The 18,598-nt window shown below is 32.3% G+C and overlaps 2 protein-coding genes across 7 annotated transcripts; one reads left to right on the forward strand and one right to left on the reverse strand.

Moving 5' to 3' along the window:
- Nucleotides 1-2,418: 2,418 nt before the first annotated feature.
- LOC102630752 (histone deacetylase 2) lies at nt 2,419-8,079 on the reverse strand. 3 transcript variants are annotated; one of them, XM_006475879.4, is made up of 13 exons: nt 7,651-8,054; nt 7,514-7,569; nt 6,918-7,035; nt 5,799-5,861; nt 5,406-5,474; nt 5,121-5,287; nt 4,938-5,002; nt 4,810-4,856; nt 4,602-4,646; nt 4,463-4,513; nt 3,760-3,846; nt 3,383-3,470; nt 2,419-2,979 (listed from the first exon to the last, which is right to left on the reverse strand). In XM_006475879.4, exons 1-13 carry the CDS (start codon nt 7,750-7,752, stop codon nt 2,879-2,881), a joined length of 1,059 nt encoding a protein of 352 aa, XP_006475942.1. In that variant the 5' UTR covers nt 7,753-8,054; the 3' UTR covers nt 2,419-2,878. The 3 variants fall into 3 exon arrangements, with proteins under 3 accessions (XP_006475942.1, XP_006475943.1, XP_024953406.1); XM_006475880.4 differs by lacking the exon at nt 3,383-3,470 and having other exon boundaries at nt 7,651-8,079; XM_025097638.2 differs by lacking the exons at nt 4,463-4,513; nt 4,602-4,646 and having other exon boundaries at nt 7,651-8,074.
- A 5,879-nt stretch (nt 8,080-13,958) lies between these two features.
- On the forward strand, nt 13,959-17,908 carry LOC102629757 (calcineurin B-like protein 10). Of its 4 annotated transcripts, none has more exons than XM_006475876.4 (9): nt 13,960-14,218; nt 14,329-14,468; nt 14,600-14,771; nt 15,153-15,235; nt 16,237-16,296; nt 16,655-16,763; nt 16,849-16,901; nt 16,987-17,067; nt 17,155-17,415. In XM_006475876.4, exons 2-9 carry the CDS (start codon nt 14,421-14,423, stop codon nt 17,326-17,328), a joined length of 780 nt encoding a protein of 259 aa, XP_006475939.2. In that variant the 5' UTR covers nt 13,960-14,218; nt 14,329-14,420; the 3' UTR covers nt 17,329-17,415. The 4 variants fall into 4 exon arrangements, 3 of the variants coding, with proteins under 3 accessions (XP_006475941.2, XP_006475939.2, XP_006475940.2); XR_370421.4 differs by adding an exon at nt 17,433-17,908 and having other exon boundaries at nt 13,961-14,468; nt 17,165-17,267; XM_006475877.4 differs by adding an exon at nt 17,433-17,908 and having other exon boundaries at nt 13,964-14,468; nt 17,155-17,267.
- The last annotated feature ends 690 nt before the right edge of the window (nt 17,909-18,598 follow it).

An 18,598-nucleotide genomic window follows, 5' to 3' on the forward strand; every position in this document is an offset into this window, starting at 1 on the left:
CAGCAGCCCTGACCACTTGGCCAAAAGGCCGAGTGGCTGTGTATAAAATTATTTTGGTTGTACACTTTAGTCCTTTTCTCGCTTGGGTCACATGAGATGCCTTTGACAGCAAATCACCACTTCAAAAAATATGTTAAAGCTTTGTTTGATTGTCGGTAATCTCAATATTATTATTATTATTATTATTTACCTCGAATATATGCCCCAAAAAACAAAACGCACCGTTTGGTTTTTCTTCTCCACACATGTTGCTTCATTTGCTTTCCACTTAACTTTCACTTTTGCTTTCACTTTTCACTTCCTTCATTTGCTTTCACTTTCATTTTTCCACTTAAAATGAAACAACTCAATAAATTAATGTAGGAACAATAAATGCTTACGAGTTTTGTAATGTAGAGATTCAACACTTTCACAAATCAGTTCTGATTTTTCAATTTCCAAACCAAATCGTAAACTTAGGGTTTTTCACTAGCGCTGCAATGAACTCCGCTTAAATCTTCAGACCTTCTTGAAAAAGTAAAGGAAAAAGCAAAGCAAAGGAAATAAGTGTTGCACAGCTGGAACGCAACAAATGAAATAAGTGCTGCACGTTGACTGTCCTTCCCTTTTACATAAAGCAACTGAAGAAACACGTGCTTCAAAAGCAAATGACAATCAAATTACCAAACGGTGTGTTTTGTCTTTCGGGGAGCAAATTCGGGGTGCAAATTCGGGGTAAATAGCTTTTTCCTTTTGATAATTGTTGATGGTGCAGGCCCATGAGTAAGAATAGGAGGGTACACTTGTATTGGCGTCTTTGGTTGGGGAGTAGCTTGGGTGGGGCATCAAAGTTTTCATGGCCTTGGGTGGGGATTCTTTGTGGGTTATCCAGTAAATTGTCTTGGAGAGCAGCTTATCGTGGTTTTTTCTTTTTCAGTGTGTTGTTGTTTTAATAATGTTTCTGACTGTTAGTCCAAATATGGTGGCTATATTATTTTGTGTTGTGGTATTACTGTAGTAATAATTGTTGAGCGAGCACTACGATGTCTTTCTTTTTTCTTATTGGACTATAGTTTCACCTTATAAATTTGAGTTGTGTAGTTATACTTGTAAAAATTTCTCCAATGTCTCATGAGACCCAACGCGTAAAATTGCTTTTCATTCCAATCTCTTTTTTTTTTTGAAGAAGTAATGAACAAGGCCCGAAGCTTAGAGCATCTCCAAAAAGCTCTATAAATTTTACTCTTCAAATATTCATTTGCTTACCTATGTGGCAAGTAGATGAGTGAAAAAAGATATTGTTCTCCAAAAGACTCTTCAAATAGAAATGAGTTAATATTGTTTTAATTAAATAACTATTTTTTTAAAGAAAAAATCAATAGTAATTAAAGCACATTTCTCTTTTTCTTCAACAAAAAATAATAAAATATAAATTGAAGAGGGAGAAAGTCTCTCTTCAAATTTGAAGAGAAAGGATCATTTCTTGTTTGAAGAATCTTAATTGGAGTGTCTTTGGAGCCTTAAATGTTGATGTAACTCTTCAAATAAGTAATAAAATTTTATTTGAAAAGTCTTTTGGTGATACTCTTAGGTTATCCTAACTATTGTATTTATGCCTATTCCGCATTTCCTTCCATTCTTGAAATGGTAGATAGTTTTTTACCTTTAATGAAAGGTTTAGTTTCCTTTAAAAAAAAATTAACCATTTAAGATTGCTTTAAAATAAGTTTAATTTGACTAAATAACCCTCATAATATTAAAAAATAAAATTATCCCAAGAAATATATATTATTGTAACTAGTAGTTTAGCACTTAGTTTTATATTTTATGATCTAATATGTTTAAATAAAATTTAATAATTTTCAAGACCCCCCATATCATAAGTACATTTTGTTAGTTTAGTTTAATATTAATAATCATACTAATAAAATATTACTTATACATCGTTTAAAAATATTAATTTTATATTAAAAAAATTATTTCAGTTAAAGTAAAATTTTAAGTGGTTTGATACATTTACCTTTATAATAATAAAATAATCATATTAAATTTGTGTAAATTTCTTCTTTATTTGAATGTTTCAAAATTTAGTGTAATAATATTATAAAAGTATGATGGATCTACATAACTTATGGGGTGGAATTACCAGAGTCACTTATAAAAAATGATGAAAATAATAACTGCCCATTGAAAATCCAAAATAACACTCTAGATTATGATGAGCTAATTTAGCATCATAATTTCGATTAAGGGTGTGTTTGGGAATAAGGTACTATAGTTTTTAAACTACAGTTATTGCGGAGTAAAAACTATAACTGTGAAATCGAACTGAGAAAAATTAATTCTTGAGCTACCAAACCAGGGGCGAAGGTAAGAGTGGGCTAACCCGGGCTGCAGCCCGGGTAAGCTTTTTTTTTTTTTTTTTTTTAAAGTTAAGTATAATTTATAAATTTAACTTTATTCATACTTATAAAAAAATAAATAAATCTAATAGCCCACCCCATAAAACAATACTAGCTTCGCCACTGTACCAAACCCCAACTGTAAGATGTTATTAAACACCTCGACACTTAGGCTTCGAAAGCCCAACTGCCACACATCACTCTCAAATGCAACCTAAATAGCATTTGAAAACCATAAAATTTACAAAGACTCGTGAACTTCAAAACTGATTCATGCATACACTAATACAATTACTTCTAGGCTTTCCTCTGTGTGTGTGTATTTCATCGTTCTGCCTTCACACCATTTGTTTTAATCTTTTGCTTCCTTAGATGCTTATATATACCCATAGCTACAATCACTGTGTAGTGTAGAACATTTCAGATGTACATGAAAATAAACAAACGCATGCATCCATAAGACCCATGAAGCACAGTGAAGGGCACTTGAATTGCACTTATATCTTTACAGGTGACCTCCCCATATTTATCAGGCCCTTTCTTGATAGGTTTTCAACTGAATTTGCTATAACTCTGGCGCTAGACTTCATGTAACCCCCTGCAAAATGGAATGAGTTAATAATAAACTTTCTTTTAAGACCAACCTAGACACCTCAGCAAAGCAGATCTCATGTTAATTGTTTAACTATCCAAAAACAGTAAGGGGGCATGTTGATTTAATGCATATTTTTTGTAAAATCATTTTCCTAGAAGTGTTTTAAAAAAGGATATCTCATCTAAAGGCCTGACACTTCAACTGACAAAATTGATGAGAGTACAAAGCACAACATGAGAATAAGAAGGTGGTTCTAGCAGAAAAGAGCAGTTTCCCTCAATATTTGTAGCACAGTTGCACATATGCACTCTTGCATGCAGGCATGAGGACATGCATGCATAAACTCACACAAAAACATGAAATCTAATGGACCAGAGTGCCAAAACTTTTTCAGAAGTTATTGGACCTGATGTGAGCATAACAATGGGAATGTTCCTTGATCGAGCAAACCTGAAGGTCTTCTCATCTCTAGCGGCTATCCCATCAGGACTAATCTGCAGAAGCAACTCCAACAACAACATATATCCTTTAGTCCCTAAGAAATATTTGGCAGAAACTGTCTAATAATATAGACGGCTGATTTCACAAATGACATTTATCTTGCCGTTGTGACCATGGTATCCGTTATTCAATTTGGAAAAGAGCAAACAAGTGTTCCTAGTCCGGAAGATTCTTCTACACCGTTTTGTGATTAGCCATTAATCAGGCCTCATCATGGCCCAAACTAAAGACTTCATTTGTTTCAATGCACAGTAGGGAGCATTATCAGACACCCCACTTTACCTTTAACATGCCCAGTGGATCTCCCTCCAGGATATCAGTGCCGGCATTGTAAATCACCAGCTCAGGATCAAACGTATGACCAGCAACCTGATCCAAAATCACAAACTATCAATGTTGCATTGCTCCAGAGGAGACTATTGCTGGCAGTATTTCTGATATAACTCAGTACAACTAACAATAAGTATCCAAGTTTATAGACCTCGCCAATGTCAATCCATGAAATGGCAACTGCATGAAGTAATTATATATAAGAACTGGAAGGAATATGAAAAAAAATCTCAAAGTCAATGAGAATGGCATTGGGGGTATACAGATACTGCAAATGCGTAGGCCATACCCAATAGCTACACTTTCTGCATCTAGTGGGTAAACAAGATTCTGAACATCAATTTTGTCTATGCTTGCATGTCTGGGTTGTGCATAAACAAAATAACAAATCATGGCAGGAAGAAAATGAGAAGAAAAAAAAGAAAAGAAAAACTGCATTAGAGCCTAAATAAGTTGAAACCTAAATGCTTCACAATAGCTACCTTAAGGAAATATATCAACAAAAGCTATTGAGAAAAGGCATATTAGTGTTGCCCTGGTCACTCACGATTTCCTAAAGGAGACATCCACAATCTTCTTTCCAGTAATGATGAAAAGATTTAGGAAAAAAAAGGAGATGAAACACGTGAACAGAAAAAGTTTTGAACATATATACCTCAAGTGCTTCATCTAATTTCTTTAAGTACTCATTTGTTGTTGTCCCACTCTGTTGAAATGTAGGAAAAACAAATTATTTTAGCAGGCCAACAAAACAACTAGTATTCACTTTTCTAACTGGTATATTGATTGTTTACCACTACTTCGACCTTCTGATCAATAAAACGTCTTGCCTCATAGTCCTAACAGAGGATTTACGAGAGAGGATAAAAAAATCAGAATGTTTACCAAATGATACCGGTAATTTTTTGATAATACTGGTTACAAATTAATAACAAAGAGCAACAAAAAAGTGCAAAGATAGAAGAAGAAGCAGTCATTTAATTCTAGGAGTAGGTAACTAACCCGAGGATAAATTCCAGGGTTAAACATATCCAGAATATAAACACGACCTGTTAGGACAAATGTTATCATTTGAAAATCCAAAAGAAAAAAATGAAAAATAAAAGCACAATCAAATGAAAGCAACCTACTGTCACTGGAAAAGTCCTTCTCGTGACCATTTCCTTGATGTGCATCAAGATCAATTATCATGACCCTGTATTTGAAGATGACGAGCAGTTAAAAAGCCCATGCGTAAGCAGGCACTGTCAATTGAGATATAAATGCCACTTAAACTGCCACATCCATTTTCCTGACCTGAAGTTAATTGTTACCTTGATATATTTAGTTGAACAAAGGCATAATGTATGCAAAGAGAAATATCTGCATAAGCACAAAATCCACCTCCTTCATCAGCAGAGCAGTGATGGAATCCTCCTCCAACATTAATGGCCCACCCTCGCTCTTTTGCAAGCTTAGCTGCCAATATGGTTCCACCCACCTGCAGTTAATTTTGAACAGAGGGGGAAAAAAAAGAAAAAAATGAAAAATAAGCCTATCTAAAAGTAGATTATTAGGAGCCAGGAGATAGTAAACTTTTAAGAAAGATGATGATTCACCTGCTTGCGAAATGGATAAAGAACTTTCCTCTGCACAAGACAATTGGGAAATAGTGCAACAGGAGGCACCTACAAATTGCAGCACTCTAGATCAGTCAAAAATCTTGTCGTCAGAGAATTCAAGTCCTAATCATTGGTTGGAATTATTGAAGTACATCAGAAGCAACCTGTTACTTTTTGAGTTCTATAAAACCAATCTTATCAGGACCAAACTCATTCAGATCTCTTTTAAACATCATTACACCAGTCACTACCTTTTCTTAGCATTTCAAGTACGTTCAGTCATTCACCTCAAAGTTACATCATGGACATTATTTCTCAATAGAATTAATATAAACCATCATCTAAATCATTGAGGAAACATTAACAGCAAATCAAAGCTCTATGCTTTACCTCAATTATAATGGAAACATTTGGACTGCTCTGTAGACTCTTCAAATATGATTCTGAATGAACCTGATCAAAGATAACCAAAAAGTTTAGGATATAGATTCATATCCACAGGGTATCCAAAAGGATATACTTACTGTATGACAGTAACTATGCAGTGTATCCAAAAGGATACAATTCAGTAAAAAAACTTGGAAACGCCTTTCTTTAAAATTAATCACTCTCCCATACCAAAGAAAGAAGCAACTTATGCAACAGGATAATTGAGCATAGAAACTTCACATGAAGGAAATAAATAAGCTTCAGTTTTAAAACCTTTGTAAAACAAGAGGTAGAAAAAGACGTGTTACATAGGCCCACAAGAACAAGCTGATTGAAAAGAGAATCAGGTTTAAATCGCATAACTCAAAAGTAAAATGACGGCTCCCTTAAGTTGTTACTACAAAAGGCCTACGGCTTGAGTTGAATGCTGTCTTTTGACCAGCATCCACATTGAGAACTCACACAATTGACTGCTACCAAAATAATATCCTTTCACGAATAGCAGCATTACAACTTAGTCTGAGTTGTGCAGTATCGCACAGCTATTCCAAAACCTATTAGTTCAGATGAAAGGCATCAGCTATAAAAAAATTAACCGTCATATGTACATACAAACAGAGTCCGCGTGTTTTACTGTATATGTAATACTGAATTGTAGGTGGGGTTAGTGAATAGTTTGAAAATCCCAACAAAATCAACCCCAAGTAAACAAATTCCTGCACATGACCTTCAAATTTACTGCTTACTACTATCCCTTCATGAATCAGATTTGTATGTATGTATATATGTGTGCATGTATATATTTAGCCCCTTCTTTATGAGAACATCCTCATTTTAACAAAACGAGGACGCTATTAAAATATTAAAAAAAAACATATATTTTAATATATAGGAGACTGTATTTTTGTGTCTGTTAATGACATTCTCACTTTCTTAAAATAACGATGTCATCATTAGAGAAAAATTATATATATATATATGCAAACATCCGAACTAGAAAAGGACTCTAGATATATATGTAAAACTACTAATGCAGATTCACATTATTAATAGCTAAGAGCTCATCTGGTATGAAAGTACCACAAGCAGATCTTCCTTGGAAGCTTCTAGTGGCTCAACGATACAATTTTTATCCAGAAAACCCTCAGAGCTAAGGAACTGGCAAATGCGACCCCATTTGGAAGAATCAAATGGGTGCCTGCATAAATTTTACAAACAGTCTGAGAAAAAAGTCAAATTTCTAGCTCAAATTCAGTCCAGAGTCAACTAAATTTTAGGATATTCCAGTTTTAACATAGTGATAAACAAACATTTGCAATGATAACCAATTGAAGTTTCTTTAGAACAACTTGCAGGACCAAAGCAAATCAAACATGTGTGGAACAGAACGCACAAACACAAGCTATTATTAAGCTAAATTTATGCCGTAATAACTGCAAAGTCAAGTAGTAATCAATAACACGATAAGTATGTATTTATTTTATTATATCAAGCCAAGAGTAATTTGATTCACACATTCCAAATACCAATAAACAAGCGGATATTATTTCACTATTCTACAAAACTAACACATAACTAACTCAAAACATGTAAAGAGAAGCAAAGAGGAAAAAAAATTAAAATTAAAATTAAAATGAAAAAACAGGAACAAAAGAAAGAAATTCGGAGGATCTTACAGCTTCTCTATGCCAAGAAACGAAATATCGTAGTCAGGCGAGTATATCAGAGGGAGCTGTTTCGTTCAAAAATTAAGATCAAATTCAAAATCAAATTTAACAACATACTATACGAAAACGATTGCGAATTTTGTCACCTTGAAGATAGGAATATCGAAATAAAGCTTGCTAGAGAGAATTCGATTTCTTTTCAGAGTTTCAGCATCAGTAGTAACAGACGGAGACGACGACGACGACATTCTGAGAAAGCGAATGTATCGATACGGAGAATGCGAGACTTTGACGGTTGGTATACTGAGGAGAGAGCGGACAGTTGATTAACCGAGGTTCCGAGTTGATTCGGAGTAATAGTTGCGACTCGGATCGTCATCTGAGAGGTGTCAAAACTAGTAGCGTGAATGAGAGAATTTTTTTCAAAGAAATGGTGCGGCTTTGTTGTTTAAGCGCCGTTGAGGAACGTTCGATTCGGATTCGTCGATTGCACAGTTGTGGGGATTTGGCAGTGTGTGATTGGGTAGATTTTGGTACGTGGTTCACGCGCTGGTATTGGACGTGGAAATTGAAAAAGAATAACCGCTTTATACTTTCTACTGTCATTATTTTTGCTTCTACTTTATAGAGTTAAGCGTGGCACTGCAGCGGATCAGACCATGACGTACCGTCCACGTAATTAGAGACGGTAAATATCTTATTATGGATGAAATATCCATAAAATACAAATCTATAATTATTTATAATACATATATTTATACTCATATCCAATATTTAATATTAGATATGAATATAAATTTTATTCATATAAATATAAATATTTATAAATATTTTATTTTTATTATATAAAAAAATAATATAAAATAATTAAAATTTCAATATCAAATTTGGCTGGATTTAATTAGATCAATTTTATAAAACTGCAGATAGCAAATGCAGCAACTCCTCGTTAGACAGCTTGCAAGGCCTCTTGACTCTTATCCTCGAATGCCGTAGATTTTAGAACCTGGATAAACGTTTCCTTAAACAAGCTCATTTCCATTTCTGAGCAAGAAGATGAACACAAGTCGTCAACACCACTCACCTCCTCATCATCGTCATCTTCCCCAGAATGACAACCATCATCATTTACAAAATTTTCGTTATTCGGACCCTTCTGTTTAGACAATCTCAAGAGCTCGATCACTTTCTTCTTCTGCTTAAACGTTGCGCCAAGCGAGTTTTCCAGGGTTTTCGAAGGGAAAATACCTTGCCACTTCAACACAGAAGTGATGGTCATGGATTTGGTGAGATGGAGGGAGGGTGATTATACGAGGACGATTGAGAAATGGATGAGGATTCAAAAGGAGAGGAGGATTTATGAGCTGGGATCTCTTGTTCCTTTCCCAGTGACTTGAGAGAAAAGAGAAGAGAAGAGAATGAGATGAGCGGTTGTTGATAATCTTAGGGTTTGCTAAATCTAGAATCTAGGACATTTGTTTTTGTTTTTTTCATTTTAGTTTAACAATATAATTTTTTTTAACTTTAAATAGATAAATTAACTGAATTTTGGATATTTATTAAATATTCATATCCATCTAATATCTAATTGGATATTTTAAAAAATATTCATATGCATATCTAAGAAGATTTTGGATGGATATTATTCAATCTAATTGAATTGGATATATGGATATCCAATTTGAATAGATCAATTTGTCATCCCTACACGTAATCCCCATGGTGGAATAACCGCTTCAAAATTAAAGTCGGTTATAATAAAGAGCTATTGAGCGACTCTTAATCTGAATTTATTATGAAATAATAATAATAACAAAATAAATAAAATCTTATCTGTTAAATTATTTATCAATTAAGAGCATAATGAAATATCAGTAGAAAAAGAGAAAATAAATAAGAGAGACAATGTATAAAGAGAAGTTTTATTCAATATTCAAATAATGGTATTAATATATATATTCAAATAATGAGTAAATACCTCATATTACGGTTACATAACTATAAAGTGATATGTAATATATCATAACTATAAGAGATAATAATCTCCAAATTAAGGAGAAAATGGGAGTTATAAGGAGGTTAACATTTGTTTCTGGGAAATAAAAGATTGCTTTGATAAACATTTACGTAAATAATAATTATTTTATTACACTCCCACTTGGATGTTCAACCTACTAAGCATATACGTCATTAAAACCTTTGATAGTAAAAACCTAAGAATATGCCTTATTGAAATATTTGGTGGTAAAAACCTATGGAAAAAATAATAGCAAAGCGAAAATATTATACTATCTATTTGTATCTTAAGGAGGTACAAACTACCTCATTACAACCTTATTAGGAAAACCCGATGGGATAACAACCTAGTGAAAGAAAGAGAATTCATTGCACATAGCCCTCCATATCAATAACTCCCTTTAATAAGTGCACTCCCGCTCAAAGTGATATGGGTGCTTCAATGATCATATTTTATTGTAACTAATAATACGTTGGTGAAATAATATGCAGGATTAACACCATCTTTAAAAGCTTAAAAACATATAACAAATTGGAGATACTATCATCTTGATTTAAGAATATCGCCATGCATATATCTTCATAATTTTGTTGATCTTCTTCAATAAAATCAAGTTTTAGCATCCATATTAAGGAAAAAATGTAATATACTACTCACACTATTTTGGCGTTTTTTAAGTTTATGATGAACATGTTTTAATTTGTAATAATGCAATTTATCTATTGCTTTTGTGCACACAAGTTGGAATAAAATATGATGCTTCAGGATCAAGAAATATACATTATATTTTAAAATAGAATAATTTTTTAATATAAAATATTTTAGTTATTTCTATAATATCAATATTCTACTTAATAAATTTCAATCCATAAATTGAAAGAAATTCTTTCATTTTGAGATCTTTCATCATGAATTTTGTTCTTAAAAAAATTTGAATTCATAAGCTTTTTAATATCAACATGTACATTATACTTTAAAATTGAACAATTTTTTAATATGAAATATTTTATTATTTCTATAATATTAACATTCCACTTGATAAACTTCAATCCATAAATTGAAAAAAAATATTTCATTTCAAAATATTTCATCTTTAATTTTATTCTTAAAAGAAATGAAATCATCAACATATTTTGCAAAGATTGCAAATCTAATTTTTAATATTTAATAAAATCACATAGTAAAGTGGATAATGGACATACTCCACTTACAATAAATGTTCACTCAAGTGATTATATTTTACAAGTCTAGATTCTTACAATAGACACATTTATGATAATAGCTTTATCAATAATATATAAAATGCAAACTTTTTGATTTTGTACTTCAAGTGATTGTTTTAAGCATTTTATCATTAAAGGATAAGTACAAGATTCTTCAATTTAATTTTGATGCACTATAGTTCAAATTTACATTTTATTAATAAATTATACCAACTACAGGTGTATGGACTAGAAGACCAAAGCTCTTCAAAATTTACCAATCAATTTTATATCCTCAGGAGGGTATGGACTGCAGCTCCAAATATTTTACAATTTTGGCGAATCAAATAATTTGGTGATCTTCACATTTTGTAATTTGGGATCCTAAAAATTTTATCATAATAGCTAAACTTTTATTGACAACAATCTTTTGTCAATTTCTATTTTTCTCTTGCACAAAGTACGGACATATAATTAATCAAAAGTTTGTTATTTTTTAATATATGTGCTGATGAGATTTTTCGAAGCTTAATACATGTCTCTGCAAGAGCTAACGATCCTTCTTTCTTAAATTGCACATATTTATTTTATAAGGCAATTTGAATCTCTGTCTCTCACCATCTATCTCTTTAAGGGTATTTAAAATTCATTTTCTAGTTGGTAGACTATGCTTCTCCAAGGGCGTTACATTCAATAATTTAATATAAATAAAATATTTTGTCATACATGCAAACATGTTCTCTTTAGAAACATCAAATTATTTCACTTCAACTTCCCATGAATTAAGATATTTGCATCAATTGATCTATTAAATGCTTTAAGCATTCATATATATCACTGTTTCATCCTTTAAGGACACCATATATATCGACCCACGATCATATCCTGTTTGTAATTCTCTCACTTTTACGAATATTTGCAATTCATCTTTATTTTTTTTTCTTGATACAATATTGAATCATCAAAAGAATACATGACTCCTTGATTCAAATTCATGTGAAGTTTTATTTATTCCATACATACAGCTTTATTAAGCCAAATTAGTGAAGACGTTGGAGTTGAACTTTGGGTCTATCACCAAATATTAATTCAAGTCTATTCCATTTCTGGTGGTATAATATTTACATTTTGATTTCTTGTATCAAATAATAAGACCTATAACTATTGTTAATTAATTAAAAAGACCTAAAACCTATAACTATTGTTAATAAGAACTATAACTAAGCCCCGAATTGTAAATATTCGTCAGTGATGAGATATTTAACTCGACCGTCATCTAATGAGACGCCAATGTCATGTAATAAGAGGCAACTAATTTTCACTTTCATTTACGGCGATGGAAAATGCTCAGTCAGTAATTTCATTTTGTTCCCAATGATAAAACTGATATTGACTAAAGGCATGATATTGATTAAGTAATTTATTCATAATAAAATATGTATGGTGCAGTGGATCCAAAATCAAAGGTGGGGAAGAAGTTTTGTAGTAAGAGTTGGATTTATTTTAGGGATATTATCATTTTTCCACTAAAGGTATTCTGACACATCATGTCAGTACTACGGTTTGGTAAAACTATCAATTTACCACCAAACATTTAAACTGTTAGCATTTTCCCACTATTCCGTTAAAAATCAGTTAATATGTAACGGAAAATTCCTCAAAGGTCAATTTTACCCCTGGAGCATAAAAGACTATGTAATTAACTTTTTATGAATTTTGTAATTAAATCATCATTTGTTGTTCTTCCTTCTTAAAGGACAAAAATTACCCTTTATGAATTTTGTAAAATTGACCGTGTGGTGTTAGGTACTTCATAAATTGATTTAATTGATTTAATTTTTAAAGGGAAAATTTATTTATTTAATTTTTTGTGTAAAATTATTATCATCATATCAAAGATTAAATTGCTTCTTTTGCACATTCTTTTTGTTTCCCTTTCATAAATTAATTTTTTGTAGTAGAATAAATTGTCTTTAGCTCGTCAATTTAATAAATAACTTTTTGTTTCCCTTTCATAAGAACTTTAAAAGAAACTTAACTGATGAAAATATTTCGACAAATTATAAAAGTGTTTAGTTAATACAAAGGTAGAGAATGCATAAGTAAAATTTTGACATTAAACTTTTGGAATGATCCATGGCTTATCTTTGCCAACCAATTAATCAAATTATTGTTGTCGTGTGTGTATGTATGTATATATCAAATTTAATCCTTCATTGCAAATACCAAAATTTTCAGTCCCGACCATAATTTGAAAATGAATAGTTATCATATATCCACTTCTACATCGTTCTAGAAACAAGTATAAAGTGAAGGATATACACCCACCGACCGATACGACAGAAAGTAGGAATACGATAGAATTATCCCCATTACCCTAAATTCTGATCTTAGCTCGAAGAGGTGGCCATAACTTGTAATGTTAAAATCTCTGTTTGATTTTATCTCATGCCATGTCACGCGAATGGGCCAGGTATTATCACAATAATTCATTATTTTTTTTCCAAAAAAAAAAGCCAATTTCATATCTACAAAATCAACAATGTTTTTTTGCGTTCGCAGACCTCGTCAATGAATTGTTTAATCACGGGGTTGTTGGCACTATCCATTGTCCAAGATTCTACCATTTGAAAGGGACGGGGTTGAAAGATAAAAAGGAGATCTGCCGCGTTCGATATGGTGGATACAAGCATACAAAAGCCAAAATTATTGAATCATTTAATGTTAAAAAAGTAAACATGAGTTAAACGATTAATTAATCTTTACTTTTCAGTGCGTACGGACAGCAAGACACAAATAATATTCATAGTGAACACACGCGCAGATCGCAGTCGGTGATTACTAGCCACAACAATTAACAAATCGATGCGTCCAACAAACTTGGTCTTCAACTTTTTCTTCTTCTTTTTCCCCCCCGTAATTTATGAAAAAAAAAAAGTGTTCTTTGTAAGTGAGTGACTTAGTTAAGTAAAATTCTTTAAGGTAAGTACTATATAAATTTAACTTTTAATCATTCAATTAATTTCGTATTATTTTATAGAATAATGATACAATCATAAATTTTTATATAAATTTATTTTATATAAATTAATATATCATTAATTAAATAAAAATATAAAATAATAAAAATATATCATATAAAAAAAATATTTAATTCTAAGTACATGAATTAGCGCGGCGGTAGTTTGTACTGTATCATTGCCCTATTTTATAAGTTAAACTGGGGTTATCATAGTTGATAGCGACTCGAAGCAAAAATAGAAAGAAACTGATGGAATAATTTAAGATATTATCATCCGGCTCTGTTCTTCTTTTTAATTGTCAAATTTCATTTTCATACCAGTAGAGAAACCAACATTCATTCAAACATCATTTCCAATAAATCCAGTAACGTCGACGGCGTTTTCGCCAGTCTAATCAACGCCTTAATACCAAATCTATGAATGATATCTGTGTAGTTATACAGATTGATGAAATTTTATGTAATTTCTATGGGTAGGTATAGATAAATTTTGCAGTGTGTCTTGAGTTGATATGAAAATGAAATCTTCCAATTGAACACGCTTCATATTCACGAACACCAACAACTTGCTCCTTTCCTACAGAAAAATAAGCAGAGAGACGGACAGAAGTTAATATAAATTCAAAGAAAAACAGTCGCGGTTCTCATGAGTTGTTTTCTGCCGGCTTCGGTTCAATGGATTCTTCCGCCAACCGATCCTTCTTGAGAGCCTTCGATTATGACGTATCTCCGTCGTCTGTACAAATACATACGTTAACATGAATTTGGTATTTTATTATTTCATTTTGATTTTTCTTTTTTTTCTTTTTTTGCCTTTTTTCCTTTTTTTTTTTTGGTGATCTGTGGTTGAGCAGGGATCGAGTTCTTTGACATTCGGAGAGCGGATCTGTGCGGCGTGTATACCGTTGATTGCTATAATAGAAGCCGTCGTAATCACCGTCGCGAGTTGCTTTCGGTATCGGCCTCCAGTCCAGAAATGCCGCTTTGACGTCGGAGATCTTGCTCGACTTGCTGCTGAATCTCGATGTAATTTCTTTTTTTCTTGGACTGTGGTTTCTGATTGCAGATGTTGATTTTTAATTTGTTTGCGGAGCTGAGAAATTTCGAATTCCCTGTTTTGTTGTAAGTTACTGAGCCAAAAAGCTCTGCATAAGCTTCTGCTGCGGCTCTGCTATTGTGAAAAGCAAATAAAGAGATTTTTACTTGTTGACTTATATTTTTGGTAGTTGCTGCAAGTGATTTTTCTTTTTGAATTGTTTTCTTTTGACACTTGTACCGAACAACAAAGTGTAATGTCGTCAAGAATAGAGTGACAAAATTTGAACATTGTGAATGTGCAAGTGTTTGTGTTTTTTTTTATACGTGTGATTGAGAGTTCTAACTTTTGTGTAATTGCTCATGGTGCAGTTTCTGTTAATGAATTGGAGGCTTTGTCCGAGCTGTATAAGAATCTCAGTTGTTCAATTATCAAAGACGGCTTGATACACAAGGTAAATATAAAATTTAAGTTTTTTTCTATTTTTCAGCTTAGAAGTTCTGATATTAACTTTTTAATGGTGTCCAGATCATTGGTTAGCATGAATTCAAGACGGTGATGGTTAGAATAATGCATCAAATATTTTGTTTTTATGATTCTATTTTAGGATCAACTAAGAAATTTCTTCAGTTTTATATCTCATGGTTCAAAACCTGCTTAACATATTGTTTCTAATTGACTTGGGGGGGGGGGGGGGGGGGCGGCTTTTATCAAGCAAAAAAAGGGCGGACAACAATTTAGGTAGGTAAGCTTTGCAACCATCTCCTTGCATGTGTCTTCAACAAAAACCATTCCTACAAGTGTTCCTAGTTTGGCCCTTGATGTAGTTTTGACAGAGTGAGCTCTGATTGTTTCTAGTTATTTATTGTATTTTTGTTCTACGACATGTAAATTAGTGTGACCAACTATTGTTATTTGGTTTTTGATTCTGATTGATTTGTGATAAATTCTTGTATCATAATTGTCAATAAGCCAAATTCTTGTGTCATAATCGTCAGTAAGCCAATGAAACAGTTGATCTGGCAGATGTGATCTTGTGAAAAGGTAACCATTGGTATGTTGTATATTGTCCTTTTGTGCTTTTGCATGACACTGATGCAGTTGCTATAATGGGTGCTATCTCTTTACTCAAATTTGTTGAATCAAATATATAACATTGGGTATATATCTGTATGCCAAATGAAAGAGTGTGCCTCTTGAATGTGGTTCTTGGGCCATGGTTCACTATCTCTTACCCGCATTGGGAATTTATCCCAAAAATTTGGGTGTCTATGATGCTGTATGTATTGTTGGAAAAGAAAAAGGCATAAAATGATATCCACACTGAATAGGCAATCTAAAGCACGTCTTATTGTCACTCTTTCAACTGTTTTTATTAACGTCCATCTTGAGTGAGGATGGTGCTTTGTTTCTTGTATATTGAGATGACTATTTCAAATGATTGTTATCATGTAGGAAGAACTTCAAGTGGCACTCTTCCAAGCTCCATATGGCGAGAATCTCTTTTTGGACCGGGTAGGTAATCTTATTGGACTATCTCCTATGTGTTTATGATGAATTGGACTTTTATTTGGTTTAATTGCTTCCCACATGGTGGAAAGCTGGGGGTCAGTTATTGAACAAGAGAAATGTAAAGGGTGTCACTCACATAACTCCCAGGCCACTGTTGAGTTTGTTTAGTGTATATCTAGAAATGGAAGTCCGAAATCAACATTAACAAGATTTTGTGAGTTTAATAACAAAATAAAGTTTCTGTAATTCATTTGCATGTATTTTATGGTTTGAAGTCAAATGATAGAAGTTTAATTGTTATTTCAGAAAGTTTCTCTTTATATTACATCACTGTATGAAAATGTGGCATTTGTTTTTGTAGGTTTTTGATCTTTTTGATGAAAAGAAAAATGGTGTCATTGATTTTGAGGAATTTGTACACGCACTCAATGTCTTCCATCCTTATGCCCCAATAGAAGATAAAATTGATTGTAAGAGTTCAAGATAAAAAACTTTGGAATCATCTGCAACCATATTAATTATGTTCATTGAAACGTTTCATTTTGTTTCTTGCAGTCGCCTTCAGGCTCTATGATCTGAGACAAACTGGGTACATTGAGCGAGAGGAAGTGAGTATACTTCATCCAATTTTGTTATCGGTGATTCATGTTCTGAAATACTGATAACTGATGATTTGTTGTTCTATGTTTTCAGGTGAAGCAAATGGTAGTAGCCATATTGATGGAATCTGAAATAAAATTGCCAGATGATCTTCTTGAAGCCATCATTGATAAAGTATGGTCTTCTAATTTTTTTCCTTGTTTCTGCTGCTCATTTTCTGGGGCATTTTGATACTTATAGCATCCTCATCCATTTGTCCAGACATTTGCAGATGCTGATATAGATAAGGATGGCAGAATCAATAAAGAAGAATGGAAGGAATTTGCAGTTCGAAATCCATCCCTCTTAAAGAACATGACTCTTCCATATTTGACGTACGTAATTAGCTTGTGCGTTTTAATCTGCTTTTTCTTTCCTCAAAATTGGGGTGCCTAATTGCAATTTAAACCTATGATCCACACTGTCTATTTTGACCTAATAAATGCTAAAAATCATGCCAAACTGATGATCATGTTATTTTAATTGTTGTCATCCTACAGGGATATCACCACAATATTTCCAAGTTTTGTTTTTAACACCGAGGTTGAAGACTGAAAATTCAAAATCCTTTCTATTAAGGTGATTTAAAACTTGCAGACTGTTTTAAAAAATGGAAAAAAAATTAAAAAATAAAAGTAAATACAGCTGCCACAGCAAACGGGGTGGATTAGCAAGTCAGTATAGAGCAAGCAAGGCCAGAATGATGACAATAATTTTGGGTTATTCCTATTGTTTCAGCTGTTAGTTTAGATTCTGATTGCACATCTGCTGCACAGTTAGTGGGAAAACTATGTAATGCCTAGCGCTGTTGTCTTAGATCCCTTGTCTGGGTTATCTGCCTCGTTTATGTTTGTTTTTCCTAGTAATCAGATAGTGCTGATCGTTAAGGATGATTTTTATTTTTATTTTTATTCTGGAGGATATTTTACTTGTAATTTTCAAATATTCAAGAGTTTATTCACTGTTTGATTGATGATTTAGGGTGTGTTTGGGAGTGAGGTGCTGTAGTTTTTAAGCTGTAGATGATGTGGAGTAAAATCCACAGTTGTGAAGTAGAAGTTGTAAAAAAAATTTGTTAAGCTGCCAAAGTCCAACTCCAAGTGTTACCAAACAACCGCGTAGCTGGGTTTTGGCAGTCCAATTAGCTCACCACACTCTCAAACAGGCTATTAATCCGTTAGTTATCGTAAACATGGTGTATTTTCTTTTTTAAATTTGTTTTTCATGTTTAGTTTCAAAAGACAAATTTAATAAGTGAAAATTAGGGAACCATTTTTTTTTGTTTTCCTTTCAATTTTTTTTAAAAGAATATTATGTAAAATACAACTACATAATTCTACCCAAAAAAAAAATCATAATAAAGTTCACTAACAAAAATCACAATAATTAAACCCTCATAGATAGATGGAGAGACGCATATTCTCTATGAAAAAAAATGATATGTACACAGAAATTTTACAATAGATCAAAGGTAATATAATTATTGATGCATGTATGACTTGTGTAATTGAATTTAATATAGTTGTTACATACATTATGATATTTGAAAATAAAATTATAATAGTATCATTTACTTATTGTATGATTGATATTATACTTTTGATTTATTGGAAAATTTCTCCCGTACACAATCGACTGTGGTGGCTAAATAAGGGAAAATTTTCTT

The sequence above is a fragment of the Citrus sinensis genome, chromosome 1, assembly GCF_022201045.2.
Source record: "Citrus sinensis cultivar Valencia sweet orange chromosome 1, DVS_A1.0, whole genome shotgun sequence".
NCBI lineage: Eukaryota > Viridiplantae > Streptophyta > Magnoliopsida > Sapindales > Rutaceae > Citrus > Citrus sinensis.